Below are 23,116 nucleotides of genomic sequence, written 5' to 3'. Positions count from 1 at the left end.
AGCACCTACTATAGTAACCTTTAAATTAAAACACGGGTAGATTTCATTTGCATGGCAAACCTTGTATTTCACGGACAATTTTGGCTTACTCAAATCATGGCCTCCAAGAAGGAAGCATGACAAAGCCATTTTGGCAAAAAGAAGTAGAATGAACCATCTCATTTTCATCCTTTGCTGTCAAGTGTAAAGAAAAGCACTGTCTGAGAAAAGATCCCAGTTCTGGTTTGCTTATGATGTCACAGGGCCTGGTGGTGTAAACCTTGAAAGCATGAGATCGCTCAAAACTTGCAGTTGAAACTTTATTTCACATCTATTGTTAAATTACACAAAATCAGCGAACGGCTTGTAAAGCTACACCACTGAACAGATGTTTACAGTTTGAAATCGTGGGATTTACATGATGATGACAAAATGTCTATTTATACCATTCTCTATATACAGTAATCAGTAGAGACAGAGAAAACGCACTTAATCTCTGCAAACCATGCACACCACAGCAATAACACATATTTTTTTCTGTAATGAGCTTTTCCACTGGCTCAGACTTCGTCCTGCTTTCCAACACTGTCAGTTTTAAGAGCAAACATTTTCAATTAAAACTAAAGAAACTGAAATATCATAGTGATCTACAGAATATTTTAAGAACAATGTACACCAAATAGGTTTATTCTAAAACACTTTGACTTCAAGATGTGCTTTTAAAAATTCCTTCCAGTTTTTAAGGTATCATAATTCTCAACATTGTAATACCACAAAACAAAATGCTGTAGATATTGTTACAGAGCTCAGAGTCAAGAAAACCCCTTTAGACCCAGATACTCAACTTCTTGTCCAACTTGTGGCCATATGATTACAGATGACACCAGGTTATGAACTCGGGCAGACTGTGCTACATATGACTTCTAAGCATGTCCCTCTTGAAAGCCAAGGAACTAATGTAAGTTCTTATAGAAGTATAGCAACAGCCATGAAGTGGAAATTGCCAAGCAGTATGATGTTTAACAACACAGCGGGGACATCATTCTTCCTTTGTTCAATTTGCAACTGATACCATCAATGTACAATTACACAGACTTACACTACCAAACTATTCTCAACTTGTATGTTCTTGAAACTTAGCTTCACTGCAGAATATTCTTCACTTCTGATTTTTTTCATAAATAAAAACCTGGTAAAAGTGTGAAACCCCAAGTATCCAGAGGCAACTGTTGGTATTACAGAGTAACTCTGGCTATCCTAATGTTCTAAATTAGTACCACTGTCTTTGAAAAAAATTTGCTCTCGTCATTGTGTACAAATCTTTCAACACAAAAGAACCATGGGCCAGAAATAGCCAGCCAAACTGGAAACATTACAACAAACAAAATAAGAAACAGTTCACATTCAGGTTCAGTTCAATTTGATCAAGAATAATAAGTTCAGCAATATTTAGAGACCCACTCTTCTGCTTGAGAGTTTCTTGTTAAGGGCCTTACTACACAGACATTGATAAGACAATTCTATAGAAGGTCCTGACTTTAATCCAGGATTAAATACCACAAGAGATTTAGAAACACACCATTTAGATGATGAAGGAAAATTCTATACATGGATTCATTTGGAATGAGCACAACTTGGAGAAGCATTAAAGTGAATGAGAAGCAGCGCCAAAAAGACTGAAATTGTTGAAATTACAGTGCCCTGAAACCATCTGGAAACTGGATCTTTCCATTGGTATTCCATTTGGAAAAATGCTTTGTAAATATGAGATATACCCTGTTTAAAACCTTTTAATCAGCAGAAGGTAGAAAAATTTTAAATTTTAAACATCTGTTAAATTACAAGACATGAATCCCAATCTATTTGAAAAGCCATATTTTTACATAAACCCACCCACATTTAAGTGAGAAATTGTTTACTTTCTACAGTTTGGCAAAATTTATCATCAGTTGTTTTTCTGTTTAAATAGACTTCTAGTTATAACAAGAAGGAAATGGAAGGTTTGAGTGTCTTTTAGTCTGTTCATGTTTTTACTTATACTTCCCTCTGGCAGGGGGGCGGGGGGGTGGCTTTCAAAATTGGGTTTTAACAGAGTATCCGGAATCATTTAAAATCTGATTCTTAGCCATAAGTTTAAATGGCCACATTTCGTGTTTTCTTTGTGTCTCCATACCTAATTTAAGACCTTCTTAAAATATCTAAACTGCAATTTCTGGTGAGTCTGGTTTGGCTCTTGGATTGCAGAAATAGTTCATCTCCAAAAAGGACAATTTAATTACACACTGAGATTTGCTTTAGCCACACACGGTGTAACACTGAATCAAAAGGCAGCTGTAAAGGCAACATCTACACTTCTTTTGTGAACTTCCAAAATGAAGGAAGCAGGGTGTGTTTGGACATTTCCATCTTGTTAGATATACACCATCTTTTTGGTGGTGCTTGGGGAAGCAGTGCACACACCCCTTCCCGAGCCAGTTAGCGCCATGTCTCTACGCTGCCTGTGTAGTCGTTGGTGCCGTTGCTGCCGCTGCTACCACTCTGCTTGCGGCCTGAGCCCTGCTTCTGCCTCCCCCGACTCTCCTTCTGGATCAAATTGGGATTGAATCTCTGAGTGAGATTCTGACTCAGACTCTGAGTCGGGTTCTGATTTGGGTTGGGATTTGGATTCTGACTCAGATTCTGACCTGGACTCTGGTTCTGGCCCTGACTCTGACTCTGGAAATGGGTCTGAAGGAACCTTCCCTTCAGAAACTTGCGCTGCTCCTGACGCTTCCGCCTGGCATCCTGATGCTCCTTCTGCCTCATGAACTGATACCTTTGCAGAAAGAGGTCTTTCGCATAGCTGTACAACTCCATATCCAGAAAATTCAGTTCCTCAATACGCTTTTGGATTTCCTCATTGATCTCTACGCTGGAGGCCCTAGTGGTATTGTATTGAGTAAACGGCGAGATAAAGTTCATGTTGAAGGTCTTCTCAAACAGGTACTGGGTCTTGCGCTGAAACTCCGTGAGGCCAAAGAATGCCATGTGCTTCAGATTGGACTTGGCGCTTTCCAGAAGGATCTTGTTTCTTTGCTTTTCCGGCATGACAGAGAGGTTGTAGCAGCCCACTAGAGTCAGGTCAGACAGCATGCGCACTTGGCGGTTGTTGGCCAGATTATAGGGACAGTCCATGAACTCTTTGAGAGGGCAGCCAGACCAGTCATCCCCAGTGTAGCAGCTGGGCAGTTCTTCAGAGGTTGGGGGCCTTCCATCACAGACATGCAGGGATGCTTTCCATGTCGCCCCTCTCTGGACATGCCTCCATTCACTCAAGTACCGGGACACTGGATCTCGGAGGATGGTGATGTAGTGGAAATTCCTATGGGCAAAGCATAAGGAGCAACAGTCAGAAGTGTAGCTGACATAAGTGCCGTCAGGAAGGTGGGTGGCCTGTGATGTTCATGGCCACTAAGGAATGCAGCAGAGGAATGACAGAGATCTGGTAGCATTTGTCCTGCAAACTGTGCTGTGGTCCCCTCTTTATAGCCAACTAGCATGACCACATAGCGAATTCATTTATCCAATCTCTTGACACTATATCCACAGCAGGCATAAAAGTGTTAGACTCTGGATAACAACCTTCCTGTGCTTTACCCTCCTTTGTTCTCTTCCCAATGGCCCTATTGGGCCAGTACACAACCATTTTACTTTATACTCCAAACCCCTAACCCCTATTAAACGAATCACAAAATGAAGACTCAGCGGAAGCGAATGGCTCGTGGAAGTGAAATGGAGTTGATAAGGGAGGTAAAATTCTAACATTTCTTTATGAACAATGCACAGGCCTTTTTCAACAACCTGGTCTAATCTGGAAATGCTACGAAAAAAAGAAAATCACACCAAAATTATTTGACAAGATACTCTCCATTCTGGTTATTCCCAGAATATTAGGGCTCATTCATTAGAGAAATGGACTGTAGAGGCCGGCAGAGCATCAGGGCCTCCAGAAGTAAACACAGTGGTTAGTATGGTCTAAAGTAGGCATGTAGCTGCCAACGCCACATTTGCAAGCATCTACCTCTTTTTACATAGTACCATTCCCAGGATAGGAAAGTTAAATCTGTCAGATCCCAAATATTCTTTTTCTTTATTCACTGAACAAGTAAACAAATAGAGCGTGTGGAAGCTTTGCTGGATGGCTGTCTTCTCTTTTGAGTTCCCCTAGACTTAAACTTTCAGACCAGATATAGTCAACTGCCAAGGTTAGGGTGTCAATCACTGTTTTATAAGCACCACTCACACACAAAAAGAGGAAACAAGGAGTGACTGAGACCTCTCCAAGGTCCTTGAATTCTGCAGGTGGTAATCCAACATACCTCTGACCAAATGTCACCTGTACGGAATCATGACATGCGCAGTGGAGCAGTCTCCGTTTTCACACTGTAGTATTATCACTGCTACACACACACACACACACACACACTACCACCACACTATACCACACACACACACACACACACACACACACTACCACCACACTATACCACACACACACACACACACACACACACACACACACACACTACCACCACACTATACACACACACACACACACACACACACACACACACACACACACACACAACTCCCTTGATTCAGGTCGCAAAAAAAGCTGGAGATTATGTTAATAGCTCCATCCTTCCAGGGAAAACCATCTCAGGGACCTAGATGGGCTCAATTGGGAGCACCAGATGCTGCTGAAAAGAAGACCCAATGGTGAAAAGGAAGACGTGCTGATGGACTGTTCTTCAGTGTTCCTTGGCCCCTGCAGTTACCTTGTAGCTGGAGGGTGGGAAAATAAGTAAACATAATATCCTGGGGTCTGGGAAGAGGGCTCATTTGGGGAGGTGCTTGCCTTGCAAACATGAGAATCTGAGTTCCGATCCCCGGAATCCACATAAAAAGTCAGGTGTACAGCGTGTGTCCGTAATTTCCAGAACTGTGGAGGCAGAAATGGGTGGAAACATGGAATTCACTGGCCAGTCAGATTAGCTCAATCAATGAGCTCCGGGTTTAGTGAGAGCCCCTGTCTCAAAAGTAAGGTGGATAGTCACGAACACAATGGCCCTTTTGGAGGCCAAGCCAAACCACGGACAGAGCAAACAGAACTGTTCTACGTTTTCATTTACTTATGTGTGTGTGTGTGTGTGTGTGTGTGTGTATGTGTGTATACACGAAACACGAGCATACATTGGTGCCTGTGTGGAAGTCAGAGGACAATTTTCAGGAGGACATTCTGTCCTTCTACAATGTGTGCTCTAGGGGGTCAAACTCAGGTTACTAGACTTCTCAGTAAGGTCCTTTACCACCAGACTGTCTTGCTGGTCCAAGGTGAGTCAGCCTTAGGATGCCTTGTGCCATTAGAGGCACCATGGGCACACAGGTGCGCTGAAAGATCAGGCATTCCATTAACCCAGGGAATGGCTGGGTTTTGAAACTCAGCTTGCTCATGCTGGATGGGGGTAGATTGCTTGTGACTTTGCTCAATTTATTCCTTTTAAAGGAAGCCCAAGCCTTTCAAAAAATGCATCTGGATTCTGATTATATCCCCCAGTACTTTCCGCACACTTGCTTCTTGGCCATGTCTACATCCAGGCACTGATTAAAATAGAACAAAATATTGCAGGTCTGTGGCATTCACTAGAAACCTCCCTGCAGATTGGTATAAACCCAACTGGTACTGTGAAACAGACTGGTTTAATTTTCAAAGAGGAAGGCAAGCTCATCCCCTGGAAAATCATACACAGTTGGTTTCTCTCAGCAATAATTAGACAGCATTGTCTTGCGACCAAACGTGTCATTTAATTAAAATGAACAGGCTTCACATTGTGAAATTGGAGTCATGACTCTCCATCAGTTTCCTGGGTTAATGGAATGCCTGATCGTTCAGTGCACCTGTATACCCATGGTGCCTCCACTGGCATCGGACAGCCCAAGGCTAGCCACCTTCTTTTGCAGGACAGCTGCTCTCCAGTTGGCCTTGGATTAACCCAACCTTTTCTTGTTTCTTTCAGGCAGCGTTTGAGATTACTGCAGAATGTGCTTGGAATGCACGTCCTGAGAAAAGTCTTTTGAGATAAGAAGGAATGGCCTGAAAGAGCCCCCATCTTGCTGCTGTCCTTCCTAAGGAACAAAACATCTGGAGTTAGGGAGGACCTGCCCAGACTTTGTTCCTTTGCCCTAGAAGTGCAATGCACTTCAAACATTTTTAAAGAGACATATAGTTTCTAAGATAAAAAAAGTGGGGGTCTTTTACTGTGGTCTAAGTGCAGTATACTTAATTTTTATGACAGTATTGCTAGATATTCAAGTTAGTCTGGAGCTCAGTATATAGCCCAGACTGGCCTGAAGCTCATGATCCTCTTGCCTCAGCCTCTTAATAGCCATATCAGAAGCACACCTGGCTCTGACAGGCACCTTTGAACTCTATGCTCCCTGACTGGCTTTTTCGGGCCTCGAAAAACCAGCTCACAGTGGATCCTGGCTGCTTTCATTCTTTGCTTCCCGTCTATAATGAACAAATTCACTTCACTTCACTTGTGGATAAGTATGTTCTGTTTGTCTGGGCTCAACATGCTGCGAGCCTGTTTCACATATACAGTCCTGTTGTTGATAAGAAATCGTGGAGACAATAAGATCCAAAGAAAAAGCCGTGTAGTCTCCAACTCTTCTGCCTCAGGAATTATTTATATCTAAACAATTCCCCATGACTGGCTGATCCTGAGTCTTAGTAGGTCTCTCAAAGCCAACATTTGCGTCAATCCCCGAATGGCAAGCCCTTATCACTTCTGTATTAGATGATTGCTACAGCAGTGTCTTAGGCCACTTGTATGCATTCGGGCCTATGCTCCTCCACACAGTCCCATATCTACATCTGACCTGTCATTCCCCAGTAAGTCCTCTCAATAATACTCTCTCAAAGTTATTATAAAAACTCAGATCTTCTGCATTAGACTTAGCCATGTGGGTGGGGCCCAGCTTTTTTTTTCTCTCTAGTCTTGTTGTGAGATTATGAATCCTAGGGCGTGGTCTTGTATGCGGACATGACAGAGGTCTCTACCTCTCTTGCTCCTGAGTTCTCTTGGGTGGTCGGAATGGAGCAGGTAGCTTGCTCTTCGCCCCTGGACAGAACAAATGGACGAAGGCAGCTGGATCAGCGCCAGCAGCAAACCCATTCTGTATCAGTGAGTGATTACCCCTATTTTATACCTAAATAAATTCTTGAAACTCTTTAACAAACTCATGTGGCTTCTCGCTACACAGTCTAGTCTCTTGTGAGCATGCCTTTCACTGTGCTAACTCTGGGATACTGGTAACTGACAAAATTGATTTTGATTGGTGAAACTAGAAGGAGCAGTTAGTATTGGCTTTCAGTAGGTTGAATCTAGAATAGCACTAAGCATTCTACAAGACCAAGCTCCCTACAATAAAGAATCATTCATCTTCCAAATGGCAACATGAGAAATTCTGTTCTATATGTCATGCTCCAAGGATATAAAAATCCTTTTCATTGTTCAGGTTTATCCCAGTTAATGATTTACAAGGCCCTTGCCTTTGTATATAGTATACCCATTCTTTCTATTTGTCCTTCATACATCACCTAGAAAACAACACATTACTTACTCAAAGGTTTTCTCCTCTGTAAAACCTTTCTGGACAAAATAAGTTCCCCGCCTCTACCCCATTGCCCTGGGATGCTCCTACTGGGACAATCACTACAATATGCTGTGATTGTCTAGTGATTTTTCTGCATCCCCTTTTGGGCTATGAGCACTAACAGAGTAAAGAATAAGTATTGTTTATCGATATAAGCTCCTCTGGGCCTAGCAGGGGGTTTGACATAAAGTAAGTGATTAATGAAAGAGTATTGAATGAAGGCAGCCAGAGCAGCTAACACGAAAAACGTACATCTTATTCTTTGATAATGAAGAGCCACTAGATGTCACTATTTAGTAACAGAAACACGGTTTGGTACTGGTGATGGAGCATTTTAAGATCTGGTTATATTCAGCTGCTGTACCTGACTCGTCACGCCGCAGGCCGCTTTCAAAGGAGGCTGGGAAGATCAAGGCCATTAAAATATGAGTGAAGAACAAGCGTGCTTTGCTCCTTGTTTTACTGTTGACTTCTTCTGCAGTAAGAATCCGAGGTAGAAGTCACAGAAGCTCGGAATTGTCCGTGTAAGAAGAAAGAGCTGCAGCAGCAACTCATCTGATTCAAGGCCTCCACTGTAGAAGCAGAGGCCCTAAGAGCCCCTAGGAACCAGTAACACAGGATAACACACTGAGCCAGCCTTGAAAGAACTCACTAACTCCAGTCAAGTAGAAAGGCCTGCCTGTGGAGAGCGGGTGCTTGCTCACCTCAAGCTCATAGCTAGGAGGGTTTTGTGACATCGCTTATGCGTTAAGTGGAGACTCTGAGAGGAACAGCATGGCCCAAGGTCATGTCTCAAGTTAAAATAAGGGCATTTACATGTGTATCTTCTGATTCTGGAAAAGGGTTTTTGTTTCATTTGTTTTCTCATTGCATTTCTGGGACAAAACCCCAGGTCTTGAAGCTTTGTGAAGAAATTAAAGGAGTGGTTGGTTCTATGCGAGGACCTAGAACCAGCACCACCATCCGCTTGGAGCTTCTTGAGTCATCCGCTATTCCAAAACTTGGGTCTTAGATCTCTGGAACCTGTGCTTTAGTGACCTCTCTTGGGAATTCTGCCGCACCCTTACACATTGGAGCTGGATCATCTCTGGCCTAGAGGTATGGTGTCAGCCATCAGAAGTCTTTCCAATCAAGTGAAACTCTCATGGAAAGAAAGCCCAAAATTCTGTTGGTATTGATCGGGAATCTCTGCAGATGCCCATTTCTGTCATGCACTATCCAGGGACCTGTTCCGTGAACAAAGTTCTGAGGATCAAGTTGTAAATGTTGACTTTCCTTTGAGACCACTGGTTCACAAAAGGCCATCATAGGATTTTTCTACACGATTCATAGAGGAAATAAATATCAAGGCCATTTTATTTTAAGTGGGGGAAGGCCAGCAAACTCATAGCAGTTAAGGTCACAGGAGTGATCAATAAAAAGTTAATTTAAGAAAGGAAACAGTTTCTTAACCCAAATCAATAGGAGCAAAATTTTATTATACCTATAGTTTACTTCGGATTTCTTTTCTGAAAGTTCAGTTTTTACACAACTTACTTTGGTTTTGGAGTAATAGAGAGTGATAGAAAACCAGAGTTGTGGTTAGTAAACTAAGTAAACTAAGCCAACGGTAGGGGGTATACATGTGCTTGAAGCATTAATGCTGAGAGGCTGGTCTCCATCTTCAGCTAAAAATGCCTGAAGTAAATGCTATGATCCTCTCACTGCATGCAAATAACACAGTCCAAGCAAGGAGGATGACTTTCAGTTCAAACAACATTAATATATGAGCCTCAGCTAAATAAAAGCACGGTAAATTGAATTAAAAGCAAACACGCCTCTGATGGGACCAGATCCCTCCAGCCCTGCAGTTGACGCTTGAATTGATTTTCTTGTGTGGTTCATATATTGACAGTCCCCAAAGGGGAGTTCCATAAACGCTGTGATCAGCAGGGCAACAGCCTCTTTAAAGAAGACTGGGGCTTCGCAAGGGGACTACTTTGAAGCGGGTGGACACTCATTCAGATGTTCTAGTTTTGGTACATTTGCCACAACAGTCTTGTGGCTTAGTCGTCAAGCTTTATCTAGTGAGACATGAGAGGCATCACATGTGCAGACAATGAGCTACACAGAGCATTGATAGCCATGATTGCATTTCATTGTCTTCGCAACACTGGAAATCCCAAATCATGTGGATGCTGAACCTCTCTTTCCCCTTTCAAGCTAATACTCTGGGCTACCATTTGACTTGGTTCACCCAGAGATCCAAGCGGGACAGAACCAGTTCTTAGGGGTTCACAGAGCTATAGGATAATTAACACGCTCTACGGTCACTCAAGAGATGAACTTCTTTCCTTAGCAGGGGGTATCATGTCCAAGAAAAGGATCTCTGAACAGAAAACCAACCTGCAGCAGGCTGAAGATCTCATTCCCACCAAATGAGCTGCAATGTTTCTGTCAAAGATGGAACTCAGGTGCCGGGCGGTGGTGGCGCACGCCTTTAATCCCAGCACTCGGGAGGCAGAGGCAGGCGGATCTCTGTGAGTTCGAGACCAGCCTGGTCTACAAGAGCTAGTTCCAGGACAGGCTCCAAAACCACAGAGAAACCCTGACTCGAAAAACCAAAAAAAAAAAAAAAAAAAAAAAAAGATGGAAGGTGGTCCAAGACCATTAAGACACAGCCTAGGCGTGTCTGTCCTGAACTATACTTTCTAGGTTGGTGTAGCATGCGCTATGGTACATAGACAACAAATATTCTCAATGGCAGGTGTCTCAAGACATGGCCTAGTCTTTAAGTAACAAGTGGCTGTATTCAGCTCTTCTTGGAAAGATTTTAGCTCTTCTTCATACCTCAACAAAGAGACTAGTTCTCTGGGTATAAAGTAACATTTTAACAAACTCCCCCCCCCCCCCGTGGGGAAGGTTGGTTGTGATATGGGGAACCTTCTCAGAGCACAAATGGCCTTCACTAAAACAGAAGTGTGGTTTATGGTGATATCTTTTATGGGACAGAGAAATGATTCAGTGTTTTTTTTCTTCTATAAAAAACCAAAAAAAAAAAAAAAAGAAAGAAAGACTTCTATTATGACTGAATTCAAACTTGAGATGGAGTTTTTCATGTAATCAGGCATGGGGGTATTAACTGAAAAAAGTCACTCCCCTCTTTCCCAAAGCCCCATAGGTTTCAAAGTACATAAATATTAAGGGTTTTGGAAACTGTGGGAAAACTGAGATTTATTTTTAACAAGATGTGAAATTCCAAGCTTTATGGCCCATGGTCACCAGTCTACCCAGAATCCACTGAGTTTCTTGGCATCATGAAAACCTGTGCAGCTTACAGCACTTCCCAAGCACCTCTATTTTTGCCTTCTAAAATTATGTTGAGAGTTCCGGTTCATTAATAGCCCAAGTGTTTTGGAGGTGGGGGGAACTTTTAGAGAAAACCCTCTTTAGTGTGTGCATGAGGTAGGTAGATGGGGCAGGGTTGCAGGAGACATGAAGGAATACAACTTCTTTAAGGCACATGCAAACAAGTTTGCCATTGATTAACAAGCTCAGGCTACCTACCTAGCTTCCCTTCCAGGACCTTCTTCCTGCCCACATGGCATTCTCGGAGGTTCTGAGTCTGTCTATTCTTTCTATGTAACATTCTATGCTAAGCTGCCAAACCTTGGGGGTGGGCATCTGAGGCAAGCGATAGGAGTTGGATCTCTTCCTTCCTCCCACCCCAACATGAGTAGGTGGGTGAGAGGAGTGGGAATCTCACACCGCATGGCATCAGAACCTGGCAAGGAAGCTTTGAAACAGCCTCTCTGTGGTCACTCTGGTTTACGTCTAGCTCGTCAGATGATGTTTCCTATAACCTCGTGAGCTGGAAATCAGATGGTTCTGCCCTGCCTTTTGATTGGCCAGTAAAACCACTATAAACCACAAGATGCTTCATGTTTCAACTTGGAGGTGATAAATCTAAGACACAAGTGATATCTAATCAGTAACCCGCACATCCAAGGATCGAATCGACTGTCCTTGGACTTTTGAAGCTAGGGGGCTCAAGAGATAATACTGAAAAAGTGTTAGTTACTATTATCACTGTTAGTGTTGTTATATGGATAAGGATATTCAGCAGAAAGGTTCAAGTCAACCATCCTTCAAAATCACGCAGCCAGATACTGATTGTCTGGTAGTTTTGAATAAGCCCTGAGCCCAAACTCTTGAACCCAGCTTCAGTTGCCATTGGCCAGGAGCAAAAGCAGCCTGGTGGGGGAGACAACACCTGGAATAGGAGGCAGTTGACCTTGGCAGGGTATTAATTGATGGGGACTAATGCTGCAGGTTTATGGTCCCACTACAAAGCCTTAGGAATGGAACTGAAGCCTTTCAGAGCTCCAGGGCCTTGGGGTTGGAATGTAGCTGATAACTACTTTAGTTTCAGCTTTCTGTTCCACAGATGCAGAAACTGATAATCTGTTCTCTTGCTGTCTACAAATTGCGAGAAACGCAAAGGCATATGGACCCCTTTAAGCACTGCCACAATGACACAGAAGCAAGTCATGGTCCTTTCACATGGTAAGTGGTCAAAAATATTATTTAGGGCCGTTTTAAGCTGGCTGGTCCCATTCATTGACCCAGGGTCTGCTGTGCACACACTCAGCCAGGCAGGCACCTCCTCAAGTGTTCTTTTGCAGAAATCATTAGAGGAAACCTAGTCAGGAAAAGTGCCTGCTCTCAGCATTGTGCTAGTTTCCAGAACGGCACAGGGGGAAAGTTTCTCCTAAATGAAGGCTGCCCTTCTTGTGCCCCGGGTTGATTTTTAATGAGCTCCAATATTGTTTTAAGGTGCCGAGAAAAATGAAGTGTAAACTTTGGCTTTGGTGGGGAGACGCAGACCTTCTTAACCATTTCAACTGGAAAGAATTGGAACCATTCAAAGTCTCGAGAGCTGGCGCGGTCATGAATTGCATAGGCTTATCCCCCTGGAGACAGTTTTTTTTAGTTATTCCAGCTGCCAAAGGCATACATGCTGAAGAACATGGCAGCACCACATGTGTGTGGAAATCAACATGAGTATAGGACCGCTACTTCCTAGGGTCTTCATAGTGCTAACAAAGAAATAAATAAATAAAACTTTTAATCTGCCATCTAACCTTTTGCCCTAAGAATCCGGCAGCAAGCTGGAGCGAGCAGAGGAGGGTAGAGAGACTGAGCACGCCAAGCGCCTGCTTTGGCAGAAGTTGCCATCTTTAAAGCCAGCCTGTAAGAGGACTACAGGTTCCTCACATAAGAGAGCTAACTATCTTTCATGAAGAAAAATAAGTTTGGACAGCCTTGTTTCCCTTTGAAAGCACAAAGGGCCCTCCTCTGTAACCAGTGGCACAGTATTGGGAAGCCGAGGGATGAGTGTCCTCACCACTACCCGACCCCTCCCCACGCACGATATGCTCCTGTAGGTAGCAGTTCAAAAATCACACTGGAATGTCTCGAATCCCAGAGAGAGACATTTCTCTTCAGGTCTAAAACATTTCAGACTGAGTAAATTTATAGTGCATGAAATCCAATGCCGATGTATACTGTAAAACCTAAGTCACAGTTTCGTTTTGTTTTGTGAATATGTCAACATGCCACAGTTTTTGACAGAGCTGAAAGTTTTTAAAAATGGCATGCTATAAACACCATCTTGTGTAAAACAGAGCCTCGCTCTGTGGAAAAGGAGAGGGGCCATGCTGTTTGTCATGCCGGGGAGTAGTTTTCAGAGGGGATTCGCTGGAATATTCCATGCCAATTTACGTGCACTTAGCTATGGTTGCTTTGTAGATAGTCCAAGCTATGTCTTGTAAGTAGAATTTGCCACCTGATTAAAGACAGAGGTCATCACAGGTGTAGATGACAAATCCATATATTGTTCAGAGCCTTGCCAGGGCTCTTAAAGGTCCGTCGGCCCAGTTGAACAATGACACACCAAGACTTAGAAATGAAGGGTAAGGACTCACACATTCTACTTGGGGCAGAGCCACAGTCCCAAACCAAGTTTCCAGCTCCTTACTAAGCATTTAATTTTTTTAATTTAAAATTATTATTATTATTATTTAGATATCATGATCAGATGCCTGGCAAACAGAAATGGGCTTTATGCCAAGACAGTTCCTCTGATGGGGAAAGCTCACTTCTTTTCACTGGATGATCTCAAAGCCGTGAAAGAGGTCTCACAGTTTAGCGCTCACTCGGAGGGAGATGTCTGATCCTGAGTTCCCAACTTAAGGCAGGTCCTAGAAGGGAACACCATCCTTGGGCTTTTCCATTGAGTTCTGACACCAAGCATGTGCCAATGCAAAGCTGCATTCATTCATATATGTTCCGTGTGCAGGGCAGGGCTTAACTACTGCCTTGCTTTGTCTCTCTTACTAGACATGAGGCTCATTCTCAGAGATGGTGACTGGAAGTGGACTGCAGGCCTTTGAAGACCGCAGATTCTTGATGATACCCTCCGGCCTGCATTGGTGGTACACAAAGGTTGACTGAAGAAAATCTTCATCCACAAGAGGAGAGAGGGAGGAGGAAAACAGGGAGAGAGGAAACGGTGGAGGAATGGAGGGAGAGCAATGAGGCCGAGTGGTCTGGTTAATAAAGATTGGGTATTTCTTTGATCATTCTCTCTTTATGAATAATATAAGGCAAGCATTAAAACAAAATGAGGAAATTAGACTTCCAAGTAAGTAGGCAATTAGCCCAAGGAGATGCAATTAGTCGCACTGGGTCCAGGACTAGAAGGCAGCTCTTCTAAAACGCTCAGGGCAGTGATTATCACTGTTCTTTTGCACAGTAAACACTAATGTTGGAAGAATTCCTTTCTCCAGTTTTGTCTCATCAACCACAGACTTGTTCTGTAAGAGCCTCAAGAGCCAAACAGTTGGGCATCTTTTGAGGGTCAGACATCTTACAAGATGTCACACTTGAGGGACAATTGATGAACCATCTGCCATGAAACCTTATAATTTGCCCAGGATGTTCCTTTTCGTCATCTCCTACCTGCTCTAACATCAGTTCCTTGTTCCATCCATCAGAGCTAACGGGCTCCCAATGCTGGCCTTTCCCCAGCAGCAGAAGATGCGACCATCATAATCCTAACTGAAAGAAAGGGTGGCAAAGGCTGTTTCTTTCCCGGCTCTTCCCAGGGAGCCTGAAATACTCTACCCTTAGCTGCTGTTGTTTCTTGTACTGTGCTGTCAGAAAATCTAACTACTCACGTGACTGGCACTGACCATCCCATGTCCCATATCTTTCTGTCTGGTCTCCTCTCTGTCTCTTGCCACTCCCCCACTGCCTCTTTCCTTTGCTTAAGATTTCTCAAAATCTCAGGTCTGGGAGGAAATGCATTTGACCAATATCACCTATGAAAGAGCACCAGAAAAATTCTGTGAGAAGGCCACACCCCTAAAGGGCAGCGCCATGCCCTCCTCAGTGAGGAGAGTCCAAGCAGCTTTAGGGAGAGTAGCGCCAAAGAGGCTTTTCTAGAGTCACAGCCTGCAGGGAGCTGGCTACTGTGTACAGGAGAAAGGCCATTTCCATAGTCATTAAGAGGCTTTTTTTTTTCTTTCTTCTCAAAGAAAGCAAAGGAATTTGAAATGAGGCCATTTGGTGACAGTTTGATCAAACTCCCCACCCCCCCTTTCCAGAATCATGAATCAGTCATGAACACAGTAAGTTAAAGCAAGATTTGATTTCCCCAGGGCTATTTTTGAAGTTCCGTAGTCCCCCCCTCTTCTCCACCTCCTTCCATTTAACATTCATGATTCAAGGTGTGGGGCGAACACAGCGACCTGGAAAGAATGGACTGACAGTTGCTATGTGGGCAGGTATGCTGAGGGAAAAGCCAGGGTTGCTGCAGTTCAGCAGAGTAAGCTCTGTTGGGATGTTGGGGGCTTTAGCGCTGAGGTGCTTCATGAGAAGCCCCGGTGCATTTTCAGGGATGAAAGCGCTATTGCTCCATACCTTTCCAAAGATCTTTTAACGTAGCGTGTTTGCTTTCGCTCTCATTAGATCCTCATGGCATGCCTGCAAAATAGACAGGTCTAGCCGATTCCACAAAACACAGAAATGAGTGCCCAGAAAGGTGAAAGGTCACATACCTAGTAAGCGATCAAGTTGCATATGTCTTAAACCCATGTCTAGACGCCCAGTCTCATTTTGCTATCCGGGGCCACTTTGCTTGTTTTAGAATGAAAGGAATTTGGTGTGATGTAGTGTGGGGCTTTCTGCAACTCTTATCAGCATAAGAAACCAAAGCCAGTCTGGTGGGGCGCTATGATTTGAAGAGTACTGGTGAACAGAGGCCAGAAGTCCACAGAAGAAGATGTATGCCTTTGGTTTAAGAATCTGCCATGTGAGTGTGTGTGAGCGTGTGTGTGTGTGTGTGCATGCATGCATTCATGTGTGTGTGTGTGTGTGTGTGTGTGTGTGTGTGTGTGTGTGTGAATGATAGGGAATAAGAAGTAGAGAATCTTAAGCTATGTATATATTTATTCTTTTTTCTTTTTTTTTTCCGAGACAGGGTTCTCTGTGTATCCCCTGACTGTCCTGGAACTCACTCTGTAGAGCAGGGTGACCTGAAACTCAGAGATCCACCTGCCTCTGTTTCGCTAGTGCTGGGATTAAAGGCGTGAGTCACCACCTCCTGGCAGTCATAACTTATTAAGATTTATCGTTTCCATAGGTGGAAACTACAGGACCTCCAAGAGAGCCTCCTGGGAACTTACAATCAGACCCCACATTGAGAAGAAATGGTTTGGGGTGGAGAAGGTGGTGTAAAAGGCATGCATAATACTGAACATCAAGTTTAGAGGAAAGAAAGAGCAGTTAAGAAGGAACACAAAGGACCTCACAGGAATTATACTGGGGCTGAGAACCTGTCAGAAACCTCTGGTTTAAAATACATGAGATATGCAGAGAGGAGGCATGGGGACCAGAAAGAGTGGGAAAGAAGAAACAGGGATAAATAAGAGTAAGGTACAGTGATAATAATTGTGGACTAACTAAAAAGCAATAATAAATGACATTCATATGAATTTAGAGTTACAAAGGGTAAATCCCAAGGCTTTACAGAGGAAATTAGTGGTCTGGATTTTGGCAGAATAATGCCAATGACTTTTATCACTAAGTTTCTGGTTGGGTTTTGTCTTCATTCTCAGCAATGCTCCCCACCTATAGAAGCACACACACTAACTAAGGGAACTAACCTCCTGCTGCTTCACAGCAGATGGCCACCAATGGCTGTGCTCCATGCTGTTTTCCCCAAGTACAATGTGGTCTGTTTTCCCTCTCTTTCCAAAGAGCTTATAAGAAATCCAGAGAAAGAGTTTGAGAAGGGTCTACAGATGCCCAAATCCACACGGTCAAGTCCCTTACTTATCTAAACTGGTGAGTGAGGCACAGCCACACCATACAAATCCTCCCATACAGATGAACTGTCTCTAGATTACTTCTAATGTCCAAACACAATGTGGATACTATGCAAAAGCTGTGCCAATAATTCTTATACTCTACTGTCTAGGGATTAGTGACATGCAAAATTATCTGCAGGTGTTCAGGACAGTCACATATTTTCCCAAATATCTCTTTCTTAGAGCTAGGTGAAGCCACAGAAGTGGACCCATGAATTCAGAGCACCAGATGTACTGTCTTCATAAGGTTTCATTTCCTCCTGATATTCACAGCTGAAGCCACCATGTATTTGTATGAACCTCGAGAAATGACTCTTTGGACATCCTGACCCCTTTTGGGGGGGGTCACATCAGATATTTACATTACGATTCGCAACAGCAGCAAGAGTACAGTTGCAACGTGGCAATGACAACGAAATAATTTCATGGTTGAGGGGGTCCCCACAACATGAGGAACTATACTAAAGTGTCACAGCGTTAGGAAGGCTGAGAACCACTGCTCTTGAGGACGCTGCTCATCAGACCTTGTAATTCATGCCCCTCCAAGGTCATAGGCATTTCATGAAGAGAGTAGGTTCTCTTTCTGTCTTTCTGGTCTCTTCCTATTGACCTCATGGGCCCAGAATCATGTAGAAAATCCAACCACTGACAAATGCTTCATATTTAAGACTTTGGAGTCAAAATGCCCTGGAGGAAAGTTCTAGAGTACATTATATAATGCCTCTAAAGTGTGCCTCTCCTCTTCTGGACATCTATTGCAGAGAACTCTGATTCTTCAACGGCTAACCTACATAAATTGCTTAGCAAAATGCACGACACCTGGTACAGATTCCCCAGCCTCTCACTAGTGTATCGCTTTCTTCTTAATGAAATGCGCAGTCCTACCAGGCTCCCTTTAGCCATGCCCCAACAGAGCTGTTATTCTAGAAGCAAAGGAAATAACATTAGGAAGCCTTTGGGCAAGAATTTGTTAAATGACCTGACGCCCACTATATTTACAGTGGCATTTGCTCCTCAAAATGCAAGGAAAGACAGGAACTGGTTTCAACTTGAATTTGATATTTTCGTGGCCCACACACTGAATGCCACCAAAGCCTCTGCTCCCCGAACGGCGGTTTGTGGAGATGGAAGAGCGGCAGTTTTTCATTTTCCAGAGTCCACTCACCCTTCCAAGAATCTCAATGCCTCATTGATTCATAATACAGTGCATAAAGATTTCATTTTTCCTGCCCACAGTGATACATTATGGAGGCAATCTGTTTTGCCACTGAAAAGTTTGCTTAGTAGAAAAATTTGGAGTTTTGACATTCAGGAAATTACAGTCATCTGTAAAACACGATTGATATGCCAAGGCTAACATTTTCATTGCACTCTTGGAGCCAGAATAACTATGATAAAATATGTGTTACCCCACACCCATCTCAGGATCTTTTAAGGAAACATTAGTTAGCAAGGGGAAGCTGCCACCCTGGGCTCCAGGATTACAATGGCAATGCCAGTCAGCTGCTTCCTTCTCACCAGCATATCCATGTCCAAACCCAGAGTCAGGTGCTACGGCAAAGCAATGACCTGATCCATGTTCCATCCTGGTCCTGTACTGAGCACTGGGACTGTTTGTTTCCACACTGCCAAGGTAAAGCCATGAAAGGGAATCGAGAGAATTAAGTCTGAGGATTCTACACACCCCCATTTTGGATTTGTCAACCAGTTCCTAAAAGTACAGGTCCAGGTAAGAAGCTGAAGGCTTACAAAAGTGTATCTGCCTATGACCCCAACTTATTCTTATGCTTTAAAAGGTTATGCTACACCACAAAATGGTGGCTCATGCCTTTAATGCTGGCACTTGGGAGGCAGAGGCAGACGCAGGTGGATCTCTGAATTCAAGGCCAGCTTGATCTACAGAGTGAGTTCCAGGACAGCCAGAACTACACAGAGAAACCCTGACTCAAAAAAACAAAACAAAACAAAAAAAGACCCCCCAAAAAAGGTCAAACTAGCCTTCAACTCATGGTGATCCTCCTGCCTCAGCCTCCTCAGAGCAGGGACTACAGATTGTACACCACCATGCCTGGCCCCTTTCTTCACCTCATTTCTAAACAATTCCAGAAGCCTGCTGCTCTGCAGTTATTTCTTTAGCATTTGGCTTCAAAGAGATAAATGTGGTGGGCATAGCAGAGGGGTTTGGATGTGAGATGACCTTTGGAGGCAGCCTGGGTGAGTTATTCCTTGGTCCTCTTGCGCTTGGTCTCATTGACAGTACATATACAAATCTGGGGTTCCAAAGCAGACAACAGGCATCATTGTCTTGGCATTTGGAAGTTGCTTAAAGTTGATCCCAATATAGTCTTTCTAGTACTGGAAACTGCATTGTTCGCAGACTGTATGGATGGGTCTGACTCACCAATCAAGGGGTCCTTAAAGGCCTCAAAGCAGTCGTGCGTGCATCCCTACTCAGTTGTCACAAATGCTCACTCATCTTTGACTATAGATCAGACACAAGCCCAGGGGATTAAAATGTGCTCATTCAATTATCACAACAAACCTACAGGGTAGGGACTAGGATCATCATCCTCCTTTCAACGACAAAGAAACTGAGACACAGAGAGGTTGAACAACTTCCAAGTCATAGAGCTTGCTAGTAAGAGGTAGAGCAAGGATTCAAAGTTCCTACAGGGTGGTGACACACTTCATGTTCATGATCTATAATGCCTTTTAGAAGGAAAACAATTAAAGCCCTCTTCTGGCAACCAGGAAGACAACTCCGTTAGTAAATTACTTGTTGTGCAAAAGCACAAGGACTCAAGTTCAATCCCTAGCACCCACATAAAATGTTACGCATAGTATTGGAGAGGGAGAAGCAGGCAAATCTCTGGACTTGCTGGCTAGCCAGACTAACCTAAGCAGTGAGCTTCAGATTCCACTTCATGGTTCCAGAGGCATGATACCCAGTCGGCCTCTGGCATCAATGTGTGCATGCATCTGCAAACACACAAAGTTGGGTGCATGCATGCACATGCGTTCAGATACACAAAAGACACTCCGGTGGGCTTTCTTGCCCTCCAGAAGGTTCCTTTTCCTCACTAAGCCTCTTACAGGAGCAAACATGACTGATCAGAGAGGAGGGTGTAGAGGCTGGAGGAGGCCGAGGGAGGAAGGATGCTGAGAGGGAGAAAGATGCACATCAGAGCTCTCCTTTCTCACAGTAGCATCCAAACAGCCCTAGTTGGCTTGGCTCTCCTCCTCTGGAACATATGCCCGGGAACACTGCTGGTTCTGCCCTGACACAGGGCTCCAGGAGGGTGACCTGACTCTGAAGACTTGGAGACAAGTCAGGACCTATTTCCCAAGTTTTGACATGTGTTATTTTGTTTTATCTTTAACTAAGCTATATGCTCTTTATATGTCAGGAGTCAACCCTTAAACGGGATTATTCCAGCCCTCTAATCTTTTCCTGACCCTTCCAAGAAATGCTTAGAGCCTATAGGTAACTGACACACACGTTCATCATTTAGCAGACTATATTAGAAAGCAGATAAGGCAACAAGACAGGGAGCAAGGACACTGCGTGCAGAGCACAGATGTCGGGCAAGAGGGTTTACAGGAACGCTGAAGCCAGAATTGAGCAAGTACTCCAAATAACTCCCTTACTTACCCATCCCCCAGAGCTAAGGGGAGAGAGCCCCAGTACCTACTGGTTTTCATTAATCATCCTTATCTATTTATATGATATTCATGGAGGCAACTTTCAGAGTTGGTTCTTAAGTACTCCTAGGCATGAGTAAGAATGTCCCCTCAAATCTGTCTTAGAAGTAGGCGGGAAATAAAAAATAAATGTACAGGCAAAAATAGAAAAGCGTCCCTCCTGTTTATCTTGATGATGCCTTATACATTGATTTAGAGGAGTTTATTACTCTGTGAGTCACACTTGGTGAACAGCACATTTTGAAATTTAGACTACATAAAAAAGGACCTAATGGATTGCTGCAAACTGCTCCCAACAGGGCCCACTTGTCTTCAGTCCCCAGGATCCCAGGAAAGCAAGGCCCTTGACTGCCTCTGCAAATGCCAGTCAGGGGGCCGCCCCAACACACTCTCCCAGCAGAACCAGCTCTGTTCTTTCCAGCCCAGCCCCCTCCAGAAAATTCTTCAGCGCCATCGATTCAATCCTTTACCCACTTAGCAATTTTCTTCATTTCTGTCCCCAGACAGCTTTTCTCGCACCTCCCCACATTGTTCTGTTTCTTCCACCATGGGGTGATCGATGACCCAATAGGCATTTACATTTACAAAGTGACTGCATTTACATAAGATGGTGCTTATCTCAAGCTAAAAGGAAGCACAACTAGAACAGACACCTACAAGGGAGGTACCTATTCATCACCCACATTTACAGTGCCTTGGACAGGATAGACTATTTTAGGAACTGGTATATGAGGGGAGAGAGCCCTGTAAAATTAATCACTAAAACTAATCAATGAGTCTCAACTAGTAGACTCTATACCTCGAGGCAAAAACATAAACAAAGGTATAGGGAAATATATTTTGTGCTTAAAGTTTGGTGAATTTAATTTGAATGTTCATTGATTTCATTTAGTACACAGATTATATAATCAGGAAGTCCGTAGCAATTGAAAACCGCAAGTCCAGTCTTCACTCATTAGGGCATTTTGGTAATATCTAATAATGGTAGGCTCTTCTCATTTAACTGAATTGAAAATGAAACAAAAACTTAATCAATGTGATCAAGTTAAAACAGGCCACTGCCATACCACCCTGGTTAAAGTACTTGCAAACACTCTACACTCCATATTTAATAATGACTTAAACTCGGGTTTCTTCTGGGGGAGTCAGATGCGGACTTTTTTTTTTTTACTAGACAATTAGGAATCTCCATTCTTTAGGTTGAAAAACATTGCCTTGGTGTTATTGCTGCTAACGCTCACTGACTTCAGAGCAGTAAAGGGCATGCGCTGGGATGCCTTTCTCTCTTGACCATCACTGCCTACCCTGTGGGATGAACATCAATCGGAGCTGTGGCTCCTGGGAGGGGTAATATTTAGCAATGGTAAAGTGAATGCTTTAAAAATAGTTTTGGGGTGAGAGGAGGTGGAAGTCCACTTCTCCATCTTTTGAGGGTTCATTAAAAGGCATTTGCTTAAGGTCCCATTAAAAAACGAACACTGACTGAACTGGTCTGCTGTCCTGAGTAGAAGACTACAGAATGAGGTGACTTCTTTTATATGTGCCCTTAAAAGACCACCATAGAGTGTGTGGGGGGAGACATGAAGTACTTTTCCCTTCTTTGCAAACACATCTCCCCAAGCCCAGCAGCTTCAAACTCCAGCAGCACTAAAGTACCTGGAAAGGAATTGATGTTTCTGCTTCATCATTTTTTTGGGGGTACTGGTGACGAGGGGCTGTCTGGTAAGCAAATGTACCCTCATTTAATAGCATAGAAAGCACAGACCCAGAGAGGCTAAGTGATGGTCTCAAGGTGGCAGAGTTAGTCGGTGTCGGACCTGGGGACAGAAGTTCATGCTTTACCTTGTTTTTTTTCTTTTTTTTTTTCTATCCCAGACTATATCTAATCCACTCTTAAGGCTTATGCTAAGTTCTCGGACTCACCTTTGAACTCTGTCTGCCTCTGCCTCTCTTTCTCTCTCCAATCCCACAACTATATATCAATAAAGTATTTTTTAAAGCACTCTCAGCGACAATTTTCCAGGTAATAGTTCTTGAAAGGCAGACATAAGAGGAGGTACAGATAGAGGGGTCAATTGGGTTTGAGCATTGCTCTCTGAAATCTCACAGGACCCAGGGAAATGAGTCCTACACTTGATTCAACAGAAAACTCAACAGAGACAAGGACTCTTTAAGGGTCTTTCAAGTTCAGAGAGAAACACATTTTGTTTATCATCTGTTCATTTATTTTTTTTTAAGTGAGACCGCCATTTAAATATTTCCTCATTCTGAATTCCAGGGGTGTTACTTGATGTTCTGGAAACAAGAGGACAAGAACCAGTGGC

The 23,116-nt window shown here is 43.5% G+C and overlaps 1 protein-coding gene across 5 annotated transcripts in view; it reads right to left on the bottom strand.

The window, feature by feature from the left end:
- Positions 1-291: 291 nt before the first annotated feature.
- The window catches only part of Hs6st2 (heparan sulfate 6-O-sulfotransferase 2), a 275,700-nt gene continuing 252,875 nt past the window's right edge, over positions 292-23,116 (bottom strand). For all 5 annotated transcript variants that reach the window (XM_041647079.1, XM_041647080.1, XM_041647082.1 and 2 more), the window contains one exon: positions 292-3,340. In XM_041647079.1, the coding sequence (XP_041503013.1) occupies positions 2,455-3,340 (886 nt within the window). In that variant the 3' untranslated portion in view covers positions 292-2,454. The remainder of the gene's footprint in view (positions 3,341-23,116) is intronic.

This window comes from Microtus oregoni, unplaced genomic scaffold, assembly GCF_018167655.1.
Source record: "Microtus oregoni isolate MIOR12 unplaced genomic scaffold, Mior012 000156F_ref0000345, whole genome shotgun sequence".
Taxonomy (NCBI): Eukaryota; Metazoa; Chordata; class Mammalia; order Rodentia; family Cricetidae; genus Microtus; species Microtus oregoni.
Note: the sequence above shows the minus strand (reverse complement) of the source record. Positions and strands in the feature narration are given on the sequence as shown.